We start from the raw sequence: 15229 nt of genomic DNA, 5'->3' as shown, positions 1-15229 counted from the left end.
GCTTCTACACTCCATCTGCTGTTGCAATATCCCATGTTGCTTGGCTTCTGGAAAATTCCATTATATTCATGAGAGGGAGTGAAAAAAGGCAAATCACATCTTGCATTACGAAAATAATTTTGGCCACTTAGAGCACAGAATGGGTCTCAGGGACCCCCAGTGTTCCTAGACCAACACTTTGCATGTCTATGATCAAGAGCAAACTTTTTCTATAAAGGGCTAGAGTTCTTTCACGGAACTCTAAATATTTGGGGCTTTTCTGTCTGTGGCAGCTATTCAACCCTGCCATTTTATTAGGAAAGTAGCTATAGATCCTATGTAAACAAATAGATGAATCTGTTTTCCAATAACTTATTTACAAAATCTGGGCTTCCCAGATGGCGCCTGCCAATGCAGGAAACACAGGAGACTCAGGTTCAGTCCCTGGGTTGGGAAGATCCCCTGGAGGAGGGCATGGCAACCGACTCCAGTATTCTTGCCTGGATAATCCCATGGACAGAGGAGTCTGGTGGGCTAGAGTCCATGGGGTCGCAAAGAGTCAGACATGACTGAAGTGACTTAGCACAAAATCTGGGGCTGCATTTGGTTTGCAGGCCATAGACTGCCAACCCCTGCTCTTGAATACCAAAGTTGCAGGGGCCCTGGGTTTAAAGAACTTAGGCCACACAAGGGAGAGGATCTCATCCATCAGGGCCATCTGATTCATCCTCACCCGGCTCCGTCCAGAGGAAGAGAAAGGAAATTTCTCAGACAAGACTAGATTCTCTGTTTCTAATCACTTAGTTCTCAGTTTAGTGAAATCCACAGTCTCCACCTTAATATTAGGTATCCCTTAGCCAGCTCTGCTTTTCCCAAAGCTCATCTAAGCCTCTGCCCTCTAACTTTGTTGCCCCTCAGAAAGCACAGGCATATCACACATCGGGCCCCAGGGAAGCCATCCTGGCCATCACTGCCCCACCCCTACAGTGAGGGGGCACCCGGGGATGGGGCAGGAGGTAAAAGACCCACCAGTGGACCAGCATCCTTCTCACTCCCGATCCAGGACACCTGAGTGTCATTTTGTTGTCTGGGCTCCTGTTTCCTTTTGGAGCTTCTTTCCCACATACCCCTCCCCCTAGGGTCTCCTGCTGCTGCTGCTGCTATGTCGCTTCAGTTGTGTCTGACTGTGTGACCCCAGAGACGGTAGCCCACCAGGCTCCCCCATCCCTGGGATTCTCCAGGCGAGAACACTGGAGTGGGTTGCCATTTCCTTTTCCTAGTGAGAGGGTATTTTTCTTTCTCTGCTACAGAGGAAAAAGGGCCTCCTCTTGGTTCTGGTTCATTTATGGGTCAAAGTCTCCAAGCTGACATCTCTTCTGGTTATTCCCATTCATCCCCTGGTCCTTTCCTTGGCAATGCCTGCCCTCTTGCACCCTTTGGCCTCGCTGGTCTGGGCTGTGCTGGGTGCTGACTGGAGAAGGCTTTTGGAGCCCATGGGGCCTGTCGAGATCACTAAGGAAAGCAGCTTTGCCTGGAAAGATCCCGAGGCAGACTTAGCAACTCATCATGATGGCACTTGCCCTCCCCAGCTCCCACCAGCTGCATCCTTCTCTGGCCCTCCTTGTCTTTTCTACCAGGGTAATGTGATCCTACTGCCCTCAAAGGATGTGACATTACAAGGCAAAGGCTGGATGTGAACTGGGTGGATGGAGCAAGCTCCAAACCCTGAGTTAGCAGAAGAAGCCCCATGCTATGGCAGATGGTGGGGGGCAGGGACCCAACACACCCTCAAAGCCAGCTTTCCCAGCTTCATCCCTAGAGAGATGGTATGCTACCAGCTCATGAAGAAATTCATCTGTTCCTCTTCCGACCATGCTCAAACTCAACAAGGAAGATACTGCTATTTGGCTTTAAAAATAGAACATTCAAGCTGGACTTTTATGGTCTTGTGAAGAACGCTGTGCTCGTGCCCATCCACACCTGGTCTCTGCCCTGCCTGGCCCCATCCAGCTGCCCAGAAGCAGCTCTGCACAAGCTCTCCGGGCCCCTCAGCAGAGACTCAGGAGATTTACGAGTCTGGCCTTGGCCAAGGCCTTCTCCCCATGGCTCCCAGCCCCGGTCCAGCTGCTCTCCCACGTCTCACGCTGCCTCGGCTGGGACATTCTGTGTCTCCTTTCCTGCCTCCACCCCAGTCTGCTGAGTCACTCCCTCAGCCCCCTTTCTCCTGCTGTCCTAGCCAGCCCTGCGGAGGAATAGCCACTCCGCACACCAGAGCTCAGGCTCCTGGACGCTCCCAGCCAGTCGGAATCTCATTTGCTCTCATGGTGGCAATGGTGGCTTCTGTCTAAGGCTATCCATCCTTTTGGGACTCTAGTTGGCCTGATCCCTGCCTTTCCACTCCAAGACACTGAAGTTTAACAAAAAGGTGGTTCCTTCTCTGTCTGGGCTTTAGGTGCCTGATCTGAAGCCACACCTAATCTGGAAAGTTCCTTTCTGTATGTATAGACTCTGTGATCTTTCCTCAAACAACTTCTACAGGGCCAGAGATAAATTCCATCAAAGCACTATCTGATTTCTGGCACCCCATGGCAGGACAGGGAGAGAGCCTGGGAGGGCAGTGCCTGCGGGGAGGAGCTGGCCCGAGAGAGCTCATTCGAAGACAGACTGTGGAAATAACTCGTGAGCCAGTAAGGCCTTCAGCCAAAATCATGGAAAGAACCCAGTGAACCCAGGCCTATCTTGTTTGTCTTGGAGGTTAGGTATCTAAGACAATGGCAGATTGTCATTATTAGCCCCTGGAAAAGATACACATTCTTCTTCTAAGGTCCTTCAAGGATGTAATTGAGTCTTCATACATAAGGCTTTAAGGTGTTGGGATGAAATTTCAAACCAAGCAGCTAGGACCATGTACAGATTTCTCTGCATCCTGGAATGTAAGCAATGTAAGCTTTCTGGCTTAACCTGTAAATATAATTCATATCAAGAAAAGAGTGGAAGGCTGCAGGGCCCAGAGAGGGAGAAAATGTAGTGATGAGGGGCAGCTGGAGAGACCATGATGCAGATACAAGACTCCTAAATTCCTCCCTGCCTCTGAAGTCGGGTGAGCATCTTGCAGTGCAAATAGCAAAGGATGTTCCCTTATTCAGTGTCCCCTCTGTCTATATGACCCCGGTCCAGCTCTGTTTACACTCACAGCTGCCAAGAGCCTTCTGGCCCCTGGTCTTCCCATCAGCCCCTGCAGCCTCTGCCAGCCTCAGCCGCTACCTCAGCCTCAGCTGCTACCTCTGTGCCGTTGTCTTGCAATCTCCCAGGGTTTGTGGGAACCTCAGGAGAGAAAAGCTAGGGACAGTGCACGAATTCAGCTTCCAACTCAATCAAACCTTTTCCTTGTAACTGCTACAAGGGAACCCCTGGGGCGTCATCCGTGGGTGGCAAGCTGAGGCTCTATCTGCTCCTGGTCCTCCTGAGTACTCTCATCACAGAGGTGCCCACTGCTCTGCTGGGACCCGGAACCGAGCCTGAATCAGATCCGATGGGTGAGAGGCAGAATGAAGACAGGTGAGGCCTGGCAGAGAATCTAGGTCCCAAGGCTTGAGTCGCGGTCCAGGAGACGGGGGCGACTGGACGATCACTTGTCACTGGGTGCTGGTGACAGTGGCCTGGTGGGAAGAAAGGCATCTGCCTCTCCAGAGACCTGGGGCCCTGCCTCTGCCTCCTTTGTTCTTTGGCCTGAGTTGGAGGCTGTGGTGGAGTCAAGACCAGCGCACCCCAGGCCTCCAGCGTAGAGACGAGATCGCATCGGCCACTTCTGCAAGACACAGGGAGGGCATGAGAGTCAAGCTCACTAGCAAAGCCCCTTGTAGCCCTTGGCACCCAAAACTGGGCCTTCCCTAGCCTCCCTCCCTGGGACCACCCCCCTCCCACCACCACGACTGCACCGTGACAGTGGTCCTGGGCTCACCACCACTCCTGGCCTCACACCTTCTCCTGACCACCTGAGCCTGGCTGAGAGGCACAGGAAGAGCTGTCTGAGGAGAGCAATGGCCACAAGAGGAAACTGCCCCCACCGTGGGTGGGGAGGGAGGTGGGCAGCCGTCAGGGGCTGGGTTGTTGGGAGGGCAGCCGAGTGGGGGAGGGAGAGGCTCCTCCTGACACTGAACAGTCCTGGCTCCTTCTCTCGCCCAGCTCCTGCCCAAGTGTCTGTGGCCGCACACATCAGTGCTGCCCACTCTCTCTAAAAGCAGCAGGCCTCTCAGGCCCGTCCGTCCTTGCAGCAGGCACGTGGGCAGTCCCAGAAAATGCCAGGTTGACTCTGCCCTAAGATCTGCCCTCCTTTGACAGCCCTCTGGCCCAGTGGTTGAGGGCCCCTGCTCCTGGGTAGCCACCCCACCCCGCCAAGCTGCCAGGGTTGTAGCCCCAGCCGGGCTCTCATGTGTTCATTCTCCAACATATTTATCCATCATGCACTTCGTGCAACTGCCTCCCCTCAGCTAAGGAATGACTGTGCCACTCAGGGACTCTGCACCAGGTGCCACCACTGGCATTTCAGAGTGACTTCTTTTCGTTTCAAATTCTTGCATTTTAGCTGTATTTACATCAAAGAAAAATATCTTAAGTCTCAAGACATTTCAGACCTATGATGTTTAAGGGAGAGAGATGGTGACAAGTATCCTCCATAAAAATAAAGTTGCTATCCTCAGAGGGCAAAGATGACGCTTTATCACAGTTACGCTCTGCAACTGGCAACTTACTCTGCAGCCCCCACCCCCACCTCCACCCCCGCAGCCTGCCTAGTAGCAATGAGCCTGTGGTGTAAAGTCACTCTAGGGTTCAAACAGCATTCAGACACTTAACCTTCCTAAGCTTTGTTTTCCTTGTCTGTAAAGTAATTCTCAACTAAAAACAAACAAACAAACAAGCCTTCATTTGGTTCTCGTGTGGATAAAAAGATGAAAATGCTCTAAAGCCCTTAGTCCAGCTCCTGGAATAGCTTAACATAATGTTAACACAATGTTAACTGTTATTGCAATGATGATGATTATTAATCATACTTTTCCTTCATGATCTCATTTCACTCCCTGGAAGCGAAGTCAGAGTCACAGTGTCTTCCTTTTTACGTATAATAAAATAGAAGTTCGGGAAAGGTAGGCGGCAGCCTGGTGAGTTCTGCATGCAGTATGCCCTCCTCCCTGATTTCCCAGCCCCTGCTGGTCCCCTACCCGGCTGGGTGGCTTCCAAAGTGATGTTTTCTTAGACCAACCCCTCCTGAGACAGAAGTCCAGAGGACACCAAGGCAGAACGGTGTCTTGAAGGCCCTGGAATCTATGAATCTCCCTAAAGTGTGGTTTTCTTCCCCAGGCCCCAGCCCTGGAAACTGCCCACTTTGCTCCTTGACCACTAAGTGCCCCAGGGCCTCTTAAGAATTTCCCTCCCCTTGGAGGAACCACATTCTCATGGAGTCATTTCTAATCATCACCCCATGAGAAACACAGAGTCCGCCCAGTCCCAAGAGCCTGCCTCAGCTCCTCTCCCTCTGAGAGAGCAGGAAGCAGCTGGTCCCCATGTCAGCTCGGCCCAAGGGATGGGGCCTGAGTCCAGGGTGTTCCCCATCCCAAACCTCCTTCCCCAAGGCCCCGGGCCTGCGACCTACCTTGAGAGGGTGCAAGTAGCGGAGTCCACGCAGGAAAGGCGGCCAGGGGGGGCCGGGCATCTCTTGTCCAAGCGTGCGGGTGAGGTGGGCTATGTAGCTGGTGGCCAGCACCAGCACATCCAACTTGGACAACTTGGTGTCAGGAGGCACGGCCGGCAGGGTGGCCTGCAGGGCCAGAAAGGCCTGGCGCAGGGTCCTCACCCGGCTCCGCTCCCGCGCAGCGTTCTCAGGACTGGCCTCGCTCTGCACAGAGGACCCGGGTGAGTAGGTCTGACCGGACCCCCATCACCCCTGGGTGCTAAATGTATCCTATGGCAAGGTCTCCTGCCAGAGTAGTAGCAAGCCAATCGGCAGAGACCCAAGGGCCTCATCCCCTCTTTGTCTGTTCTCGACCCAGCCCCACTTTACAGTGGAGGAAATGGAGAGAAGACCTCGCCTGGGCTCAGAGCTGCGAGTCCTGGCCTCTCCCATCCTCCACTGGTCCTTCCTCGGCTCTTGCTCCATCGACACCTAACTCTGAATCCTGCTTATCAGGATGCCCTGGGTCCACAGCAAGCGCACAGTCCTACCCTGCTCTGTAGGGCTGACCCTCGGCCCAGCCAGGTCCTGAGATGAGGACGCAGCTGTGGTTAAGAGGAAAGGACAGCAAAGCCCACAGGCTCTGCTGCTGACGGCTGCTCTGGAAACTTGGGAAACACCTCACTCCTCTGGGTCTCAGTTTCCTCAAGAGAAGTCAGCTGGGCCAGCTCTCTGAGCTGCACTCTGGTGAAGGCCAGTTCTGACTTGTCCCAACTACCCAAGCATGGAGCCCTGGAGCAGACGTTGACCAGTGGCCCCTCTCTTGGGCCGGACAGTAACCATGAATGAGACTCTGCCATCAGAGATGACATTGCAGCACCTCCCATGCCTGCCTCCCCCAGCTCCCTCTTCAGGCCCCGGCTTTCTTACCCGACCCCGAGCCAGGCTCCTGGCCCTGGCTCCTCGAGGGTTCGGGGCTGTTCGGCTCCATCTTTGGTTGCTCCAGCTGGACTCTTCCCACAGGTCCTGCCCTCTCCTGCTCAAGCGGCTCCTCTTGCTCTCAGTGCCTGCTAACAACCTCGGCGTGGCCTTGGCTGGGCTCTGCCCCAGTCCTGGCATGGCCCGTGCCCCTCTGGCCTCCCTCTGTGACATGCCACACCCCTGAGGTGTGGTGCTGCAGCCCCCAGCTCCGGGACACAGGGCCCAAGGGAGCCCTTGGGCTCTCGCTAGCAGGGCAGGCTGGTCATCCAGCCAGCAACGTCTATATCTGAGGGAGCTGGCGCCAACTCAGTCCTGCTCGGTTCCTTGCTCTGGGAAAACCGCCCACCCGGCACAGCCCCCGCAAAAAGCCTCCTGACTGCCTCCCAGCCGGCTGAGGGGTGGGGGTGCTGGACGCAGGGAGTGGCCAAGCCCTGGGAGGAGGCCCCTGCCGAACGAGGCAGGAGGACGGTGGGAAAGGAGCATCCTTCCCGGAGCCCTGCCTGACGCCGCCGGGGGTCCTGGGATAGACCTGCAGCTTCAGCTTTGGGGCTCAAGTCCATGGAAGGGCCCTGAACTCCCTTCCTGGTGCCAGAAGCCTGGCTGTGTACGTCCCTGAAAGGACCTTCCCTCGCCTTTGCTTGTGGGCATGACCTTCTGGCCACAGGTCCTCCTCCCCCTACCCCAAGCATTCTTTCTCTTTCCAACTCAGTACTGTAACTCTTACCTCTTTGTCCCCCTGGAATACCTCCCTCCAGCTCTGCCAGGGGAAAAGCTACCCATCCTTTGGGTTATGCCCAAAGGATTTCAACCCCACTGAACCCAGAGCCCACGTCTCCCTGTTTGATTGGTACCCCATTCTATGCACAGCCACACCCGGTTAGCTTCTTAATGGTTCACTGTTCTAGATCAGTACAGGCCAAGCACTGTGGTAAGTACTTCACACACATTATCTTATTTCTTAGATCAAGATCAACCTTTTAAGAAAAAAAGACTCTTATATCACCACTTTACAGAAGGGAACACCGAGGTATTTGGAAGTGAAATAGCTTGTGCAATGTCAAACACTGAGCAAGTGACGGAGGCCACGAAAGCCCAGGAAGTCAAGTGGGACTTGGAATGCTGCCCCTCACCCTGTGCTGCTCTGCCTTGGGTGGATCACTCACATGTCTGTTTCCCTGTGAGACTCGAGGTCTTTGAAGGCAAGGACCAGGTTGTTTGCTGAGCTGCCTCAAACCCTCCATACAGCTGGTTAGGAGGGGCAGGCTGAAGGAATAGCCAGCCTGCCAGGGTCAGCCCTGAACTTGAATTAGCAACCCTCCCTGCAGCGGAATCATTGCAAGTCCCTTATCCCTCAATCTTAAACGCCAGCAGAGACAGAATAAGGAAAGGGAAAGTACAGAGAGGACAGAGAAGCAAAGGAGGATGTACAGGGAGACAGACATTCAGCCAACCAGAGAAAGGAGAACAGAGGCGAAGTAATACTGACTTGAATGTCCATCAGTAAAGAGGTGATGACATTGATTTAGGTATATTCATACTGTGGGATGATATGCAGTAATAAGAAGTAAACCTGTGTATAGTGACCTGAAAAATCTCTCCATAATACACAATGAAGTGTTGAAACTTAGCTGTAGATAGATCACTATGTACAATAAGATCCCAACTAGGCAGTTTGACTGTCTAAGAGCAACACCTGGCTCAGAAAATGGGAAAAACCTAAAGTTTCAACAACTCCAGCCAGCTGACCATCCTGTTCAGGGCACGCAAGATGAGACTGATATGAAACATTTCTGTGCTTTACCTAAGAGATATACATATTCTCAGGGGCATAAGAACCCCGCCTTATACAAGAACCTCTCTGCTATTGAAACTAAGGGTCATCAGAAACTATTGCGGCAATCCTCTTTTGGGTCAAAGGTCATATCAATCTAAAAACCTGTTCACTGTGCCCTCAGGACAGAAGAATGGCATTTGGATGGAAAAAGCAATAACTGCATACTTTTCAGACATAACAGAACTGTCTTGTGTTATACATGTAGTTACTCCAAAGTTATCAGATGCCACGCTTCAAGTGATGAGCTAAGAATCAGTGGGATGCTCATCCCAAGACCCTCAGCCCTCAGTTTTGAAAAGCTGCCTACAGAGAACTCCACCACCATAAACACATAAATTGGGCATTCCAAATCTAACCATCCGTGAGATGAGGAGTGGCCCATAGAATGAGTAGGAAGTATTTTCAGACTTTCAGTTCAATATTGTCTTTCTCAGCAGGCATTCGGGTGTGGCTAAGGCAGGCCTCTCCCAAAAGCTTCCATCCAGAGTCCATCTGAAATGTAATCAGGTCAATGGCAAAGCCAGACTTCTAAGGGAACTCATGAAAGCCCTTCGGCAGATGGTAAATGGTATTACCTCTCTCCTTCTGGAGGAACTTACCTGTCAGGAAGTATTTAACAGGAGGCTTCCTGTGTGCTGTTTTGGATCTGGCAGGAATTCTCTGTTCCTTATTAATTCCTGAGTACTCAGGAATTAAGAGGAGAGGCAAGCCTCTCCTGGGACTGAGGAATCCAGGCATTTCCTTCATTAGTTTTTCTGTACGGTGATAGTACCCTCTTCCTACTTGTAAACCATATGGTAAAAGTGATTGTTTACAACTCTCTCTCTCTTTAAAATGGATTGCCTATGTTTTGTAAGTCTGAAATTTTAATCTTTATCTTTGCTGAGAATAACTACCTTGTAAGACAGTATAGATGCCATGTTGATTAAAACACCTTTGCTCCATCAGAGCTCTGGTTCCCATGTCTTTCTTTCTCTCCCTCTCTCTCCCTCTCTCTCTTTTTCAGGCTGATCCCCTGAAATGCAGAGGCTCTCTGAGTTCATTTTCCTGCCCAGACTTCTAAGACCCTCTCGAGAAGGCGCTCTGCGCCTTCACCCCATTGAGAGGGCGCCTGAGGCCTTTGTGAACAGAGCAAGCCCTGTGCAGGGGCTTTATTGGCTTTCTGCGTAAACCAAGGAATATCAGCCTCTTTATCTCTCCTTTCGTTTCTTACCAGTCGACTCCAGACCACCAGGTTCCAGTCCATTAAAGGACCTCAACACTTACTTATCAGGGAAGGAGGGAGATCTGGCTCCAACTTTTCTGAGTCAGGACACAGATAGGAAGGAAGGAAAAAAATTAAAACTACACCTGCAGCCACAAGGAAAGAGATCTCCTTGTGCCCAAGTGCATTCCTACACTCTCAAGGAGCTCTTCTACCCATATGATCAGTCCTCAGGACTGCCAAGTCATGGCCAGTTTAACCTGGGACTTCTCAGACTTTCACCTCAGGACTCAAGAGTTTCAACTCACCTCAAGACTTTCACTTCTCAGATTTGCATCCTCAGCAGAGATGCGAGAAAGGAAAGGGAATCTTACACAATGATAAGCAGTGTCCACAAAGCCCCAGGAGGTGAACCTAGACAGGGAAAGCCTGATGTACATGGGTGGTGTTTCCCAGGTCAGAAGTCCAAGGGACGTTTCTATTGCTCCAGTATCTTGCACAAGTTTCCTATCAGGCTGCAGACTCATCTACAGGGCACAGCTCAGGTCCATGCCATGCCTGGCTATCTCTGCTGGTACGGGACTACCTGCATGCACCTGTGTGGACAGTCCTATCAAGTACGGCATTGTCCCAGTCTTGGGCTTCGTCCCTAAAAGCCAGGCCATGGATATGGCAGGGCAGGTTCTGGCACATTGGTCCAAACGGGCTTCATGGAGAACACAGACAGATGATGGGTGAAGGCACAGATTCTGCCATGTGTTCTCTGTCTTTTTTAAAGTATTTTGTCATTTAATTTACTTATTTACCTTGGCTGTGCTGGATCTTCATTGCACTGGCTTATCTCTTGTTGCCACGAGTGGGAGCTACTGTCTAGCTGTTGTGCGTGAGCATCTCATTGTGGTGGCTTCTCCTGTGGCGGAGCATAGGTTCTAGAGCACAGGCTCAATAGTTGTGGCTCAGGGCTTATTGGGTCTGCAGCACCTGGAATCTTCCTGGACCAGGGATTGAACTTGTGTCTCCTGTATTGACAGGTGGATTCTTCATCACTGAGCCACGAAGGAAGTCAGTATTCTCTTTGGAAGTTGGTCTGGGACATCTGTTTCTGGAGTAGGAAACAGGCATTGTCCCAGGAACTGGTCTAACTAATGGAAGTTGGGCCTAAGGGCTCCTATCTTGGCCTCTAGTACTGATGACAGATTCTCCTCCTCCTGGGCTTTGTTTCAGTACAGCACCACCAGCCCCCACTATTTCAGGCTGAGGACAAAGCCCCTCCACAGTTCACATTGGCTCTGTCTACAGAGATGTGGAAAGGAAGTGGATATAGACAGAGTAGGATCATTTTCAACCAAGAACTTGAGCTCCACCTTCCGGGAGTTGTCATCTACATCTGGAACAATGACCTCTTGAATACTATTCATATTTGAGCTCCCTTTGAGAAGAAAGCTGAGCGCCAAAGAATTGATGCTTTTGAACTGAGGTGTTGGAGAAGACTCTTGAGAGTCCCTTGGACTGCAAGGAGATCCAACCAGTCCATTCTGAAGGAGATCAGCCCTGGGATTTCTTTGGAGGGAATGATGCTAAAGCTGAAACTCCAGTACTTTGGCCACCCCATGCGAAGAGTTGACTCATTGGAAAAGACTTTGATGCTGGGAGGGATTGAGGGCAGGAGGAGAAGGGGAAGACAGAGGATGAGATGGCTGGATGGCATCAGTGACTTGATGCACGTGAATCTGAGTGAACTCCGGGAGGTGGTGATGGACAGGGAGGCCTGGCATGCTGCGATTCATGGGGTCACAAGGAGTCAGACACAACTGAGCAACTGAACTGAACTGAACTGAACTGAGAAAGAAGTACTCAGTAAGCTCAGAATCTATCTGCATGGCCAGGGGACCGGTGCGAAGGGAAAAGAAGAGTAGCCTTCTCCCTCTCTTTCTGGAACAGTCACTCATATTTCTCTCAGTGCCTCAAGTGCTATAGAAATGACCTGGAAGTGTGATTACTTCCACTCCAAAGGAAAAATGCACTTTTATTCTTTTTCAATCTTATGTTTCTAGATATATTCCCATTTATTTTTGTTTTGTCTTTTATTTGCACCCAACTCTTTTTTTTCTTGATGGCATTCAGCATGAGGGATCTTAGTTCCCCAACCAGGTATTGAACCCAAGACCCCTGCAGTGGAAGGGTGGATTCCTAACCACTGGACTCCAGGGAATTCCCACACACAACTCTTTTTTGTGTTTTTGATCAGTGTTGCTGGAAATATGCCCAGATTATCAACCTGCTCAAAGATCAGCCTTTTTTTTTTTAATATTCCTCCTCTTTAAAAATTATTATAAAATGTACCACTTTAACTATTTTTAAGTATACAGTTCAGTGGCAATAAGTATATTCACTTTGTTGTGCAAACATCACTGCCATCCATCCCCAGAGCATTTTTCATATTGCAAAACTGAAATTCCATACTTATTAAACAATAATTCTCCATTTCCCCTACACCCAATACCTCTGAACTTTCTGTCTCTGAGAATCTGGCTACTCTGAGTCCCTCATATGAGTAGAATCATGCAATATTTTTCCTTTTGTGAAACAATATTCCATTGTATGCATTTATCACATTTTGTTTATCCATTTATGTGTCAATGGACATTGGGTTATTTACACCTTTGGGCTATTGTGAATAATGCTGCTAAGAACATTAGTATACAATATCTCTTTGAGATCCTGCTTCTGATTTTGAGGGGTAATTACCCAGAAGTGAACTTGCTGGATCATATGATAATTCTATTTTTAATATTTTGTGGAAGAACCATACTGTTTTTTATAGTAGCTGCATCATTTTACATTACCACCAGCAGTGCACAAGAGTTCTAATTTCTCCACATCCTCCGCAACACTTGTTTTCTGTCTAGTTTTGTTTCATAATTGCCATCTTAATGAATGTGAATCCCTATTCTTTTAAAGTCTCCATTTCACTAATTTTTAGCCTTATTTTTATTTTCTTCCTTCTCATTTCTTCCATTTTGCCTTAGTGGTCATTTTCCAACTTCTGGAGAAGAAAGCTGGGTTGGTTTGTCTTTAAAGTTCACTGTGATTTGCTAAATGATAAGAGGAACAATAGAACAGGAAGACTTAATTATTGTAAACATAGCTTTGCACCTAATAACACAGCCTCAAAAATACATGAAGCAACAACTGACAGATATGCAAGGAGAAATATATAAATCAACAGTTATAGTTGATTTTAATACATCTCATGAGAAATCTGGGCTGGATGAAGCACAAGCTGGAATCAAGATTGCCGGGAGAAATATCAATAACTTCAGATATGCAGATAACACCACCCTTATGGCAGAAAGCGAAGAGAACCTTAAGAGTTTCTTGATAAAATGAAAGAGGAGAGTGAAAAAGCTGGTTTAAAGTTCAACATTCAAAAAGAGAAGATCATGGCATCTGGTCCCATCACTTCATGGCAAATAGATAGGGAAACAAGGAAACCAAGACAGACTTTATTTTCTTGGGCTCCAAAATCACTGCAGATGGTGACTGCAGCCATGAAATTAAAAGACACTGCTCCTTGGAAGAAAAGCTATGACCAACCTAGACAGCATATTAAAAAGCAGAGACATTACTTTGCCAACAAAGGTCCATCTAGTCAAAGCTATGTTTTTTTCCAGTAGTCATGTATGGATGTGAGAACTGGACCATAAAGAAGGCTGAGCACTGAAGAACTGATGCTTTTGAACTGTGGTGTTGGAGAAGACTCTTGAGAGTCCCTTGGACTGCAAGGAGATCAAATCAGTCAGTCCTAAACGAAATCAGTCCTGAATATCCTTTGGAAGGACTGTTGCTGAAGCTGAAGCTCCAATACTTTGGCCACCTGATGTGAAGAAGAGACTCACTGGAAAAGACCCTGATGCTGGGGAAAATTGAAGGGAGGAGGAGAAGGGGATGACAGAGGATGCGATGGTTGGATGGCATCACCGACTCAATGGACATGAGTTTGAGCAAGCTCCAGGAGTTGGTGATGGACAGGGAGGCCTGGTGTGCTGCAGTCCATGGGGTCACAAAGAGTTGGACACAACTGAGTGACTGAACTGAACTGAACCAAACTTAACACATCTCTTTCAGAAAATGATAGAGATACATAAGCAGAGACACTGAATTATAATTGATAAACTCAAGTATTAGATATATCCACAAATAGAGGACAAACACTGGACATTCCTGGAGAGAGTAAAAATAGAAAGAGTATCAAGGCCATCTTATAAATTTTACTCTGTATATGTATGCATTGTTTGGATTTTTTAATAATGGAATTTATCTGTGCATTGTTTGTTTACTTCAAAGAACAAGAAGAGCTAAAAGGCAAACAAGCCTTTGGTTCAACTGGCTGGTTCAGGTATTTCCATCACAGTACTGTCAAAGTCTTGTTGAAGTCAATGTATAAAGGGATAATTATAATTCCTAGGCTAGAAAACTCATTTACCAAGTAGGAAATAAGAGCAATGTGCTATGTAGCACAGGGAGCCCAGTCTGTGCTCTGTGATGACCCGGAGGGATGGGATGAGGGGAGGGGAGGGCGGCTAGGAGGGAAGGGATGAATGTATAATTATGGCTGATTTGCATTGTTGTGTGGCAGAAGACCAACACAACATTGTAAAAAAATTTTTAATGTAAATAACTAAAATGAGCATACACAAAAAGGGTAATGTGGGAAATTTTATGAAGTAACTAAAGACTATATTTCACAGAATATCACTATATATCACAGAAAGTGAAGAGGACCTAAAAAGCCTCTTGATGAAAGTGAAAGTGGAGAGTGAAAAAGTTGGCTTAAAGCTCAACATTCAGAAAATGAAGATCATGGCATCCGGTCCCATCACTTCATGGGAAATAGAAGGGGAAACAGTGGAAACAGTGTCAGACTTTATTTTTGGGGGGCTCCAAAATCACTGCAGATGGTGACTGCAGCCATGAAATTAAAAGACGCTTACTCCTTGGAAGAAAAGTTATGACCAACCTAGATAGCATATTCAAAAGCAGAGACATTACTTTGCCAACAAAGGTCCGTCTAGTCAAGGCTATGGTTTTTCCAGTGGTCACAGGTGGATGTGAGAGTTGGACTGTGAAGAAAGCTGAGCACCGAAGAATGCTTTTGAACTGTGGTGTTGGAGAAGACTCTTGAGAGTCCCTTGGACTGCAAGGAGATCCAACCAGTCCATTCTGAAGGAGATCAGCCCTGGGTATTCTTTGGAAGGAATGATGCTAAAGCTGAAACTCCAGTACTTTGGCCACCTCATGTGAAGAGTTGACTCATTGGAAAAGACTCTGATGCTAGGAGGGATTGGGGGCAGGAGGAGAAGGGGAAGACAGAGGATGAGATGGCTGGATGGCATCAGTGACTTGATGCACGTGAATCTGAGTGAACTCTGGGAGGTGGTGATGGACAGGGAGGCCTGGCATGCTGCGATTCATGGGGTCACAAAGAGTCGGACATGACTGAGAGACTGAACTGAACTGAACCGAAAGACTGTATTTAGATACAGACAAGCACTCGAGGATA

General features: G+C 48.9%; 1 protein-coding gene across 1 annotated transcript; it reads right to left on the bottom strand.

The window, feature by feature from the left end:
* Positions 1–3607: 3607 nt before the first annotated feature.
* On the bottom strand, positions 3608–6799 carry TCF23 (transcription factor 23). The gene is made up of 3 exons (XM_068964811.1): positions 6578–6799; positions 5630–5872; positions 3608–3787 (listed from the first exon to the last, which is right to left on the bottom strand). Exons 1-3 carry the CDS (start codon positions 6797–6799, stop codon positions 3608–3610), a joined length of 645 nt encoding a protein of 214 aa, XP_068820912.1.
* Positions 6800–15229: the final 8430 nt, after the last annotated feature.

Source organism: Capricornis sumatraensis, chromosome 1, assembly GCF_032405125.1.
Source record: "Capricornis sumatraensis isolate serow.1 chromosome 1, serow.2, whole genome shotgun sequence".
NCBI lineage: Eukaryota > Metazoa > Chordata > Mammalia > Artiodactyla > Bovidae > Capricornis > Capricornis sumatraensis.
The sequence above is the reverse complement of the archived record's forward strand: the minus strand, read 5'-3'. Positions and strand labels throughout refer to the sequence as shown.

Bases quoted from the DNA above. Each gene is read 5' to 3' on its own strand.
- TCF23 (XM_068964811.1), bottom strand. From the start codon at position 6,799: ATGTCACAGAGGGAGGCCAGAGGGGCACGGGCCATGCCAGGACTGGGG. The intron at 5,873-6,577 runs GTAAGAAAGCCG...TCCTCTGTGCAG, and splicing joins GGAGCCTGGCTCGGGGTCGG to AGCGAGGCCAGTCCTGAGAA. The intron at 3,788-5,629 runs GTAGGTCGCAGG...TGTGTCTTGCAG, and splicing joins GCTACTTGCACCCTCTCAAG to AAGTGGCCGATGCGATCTCG.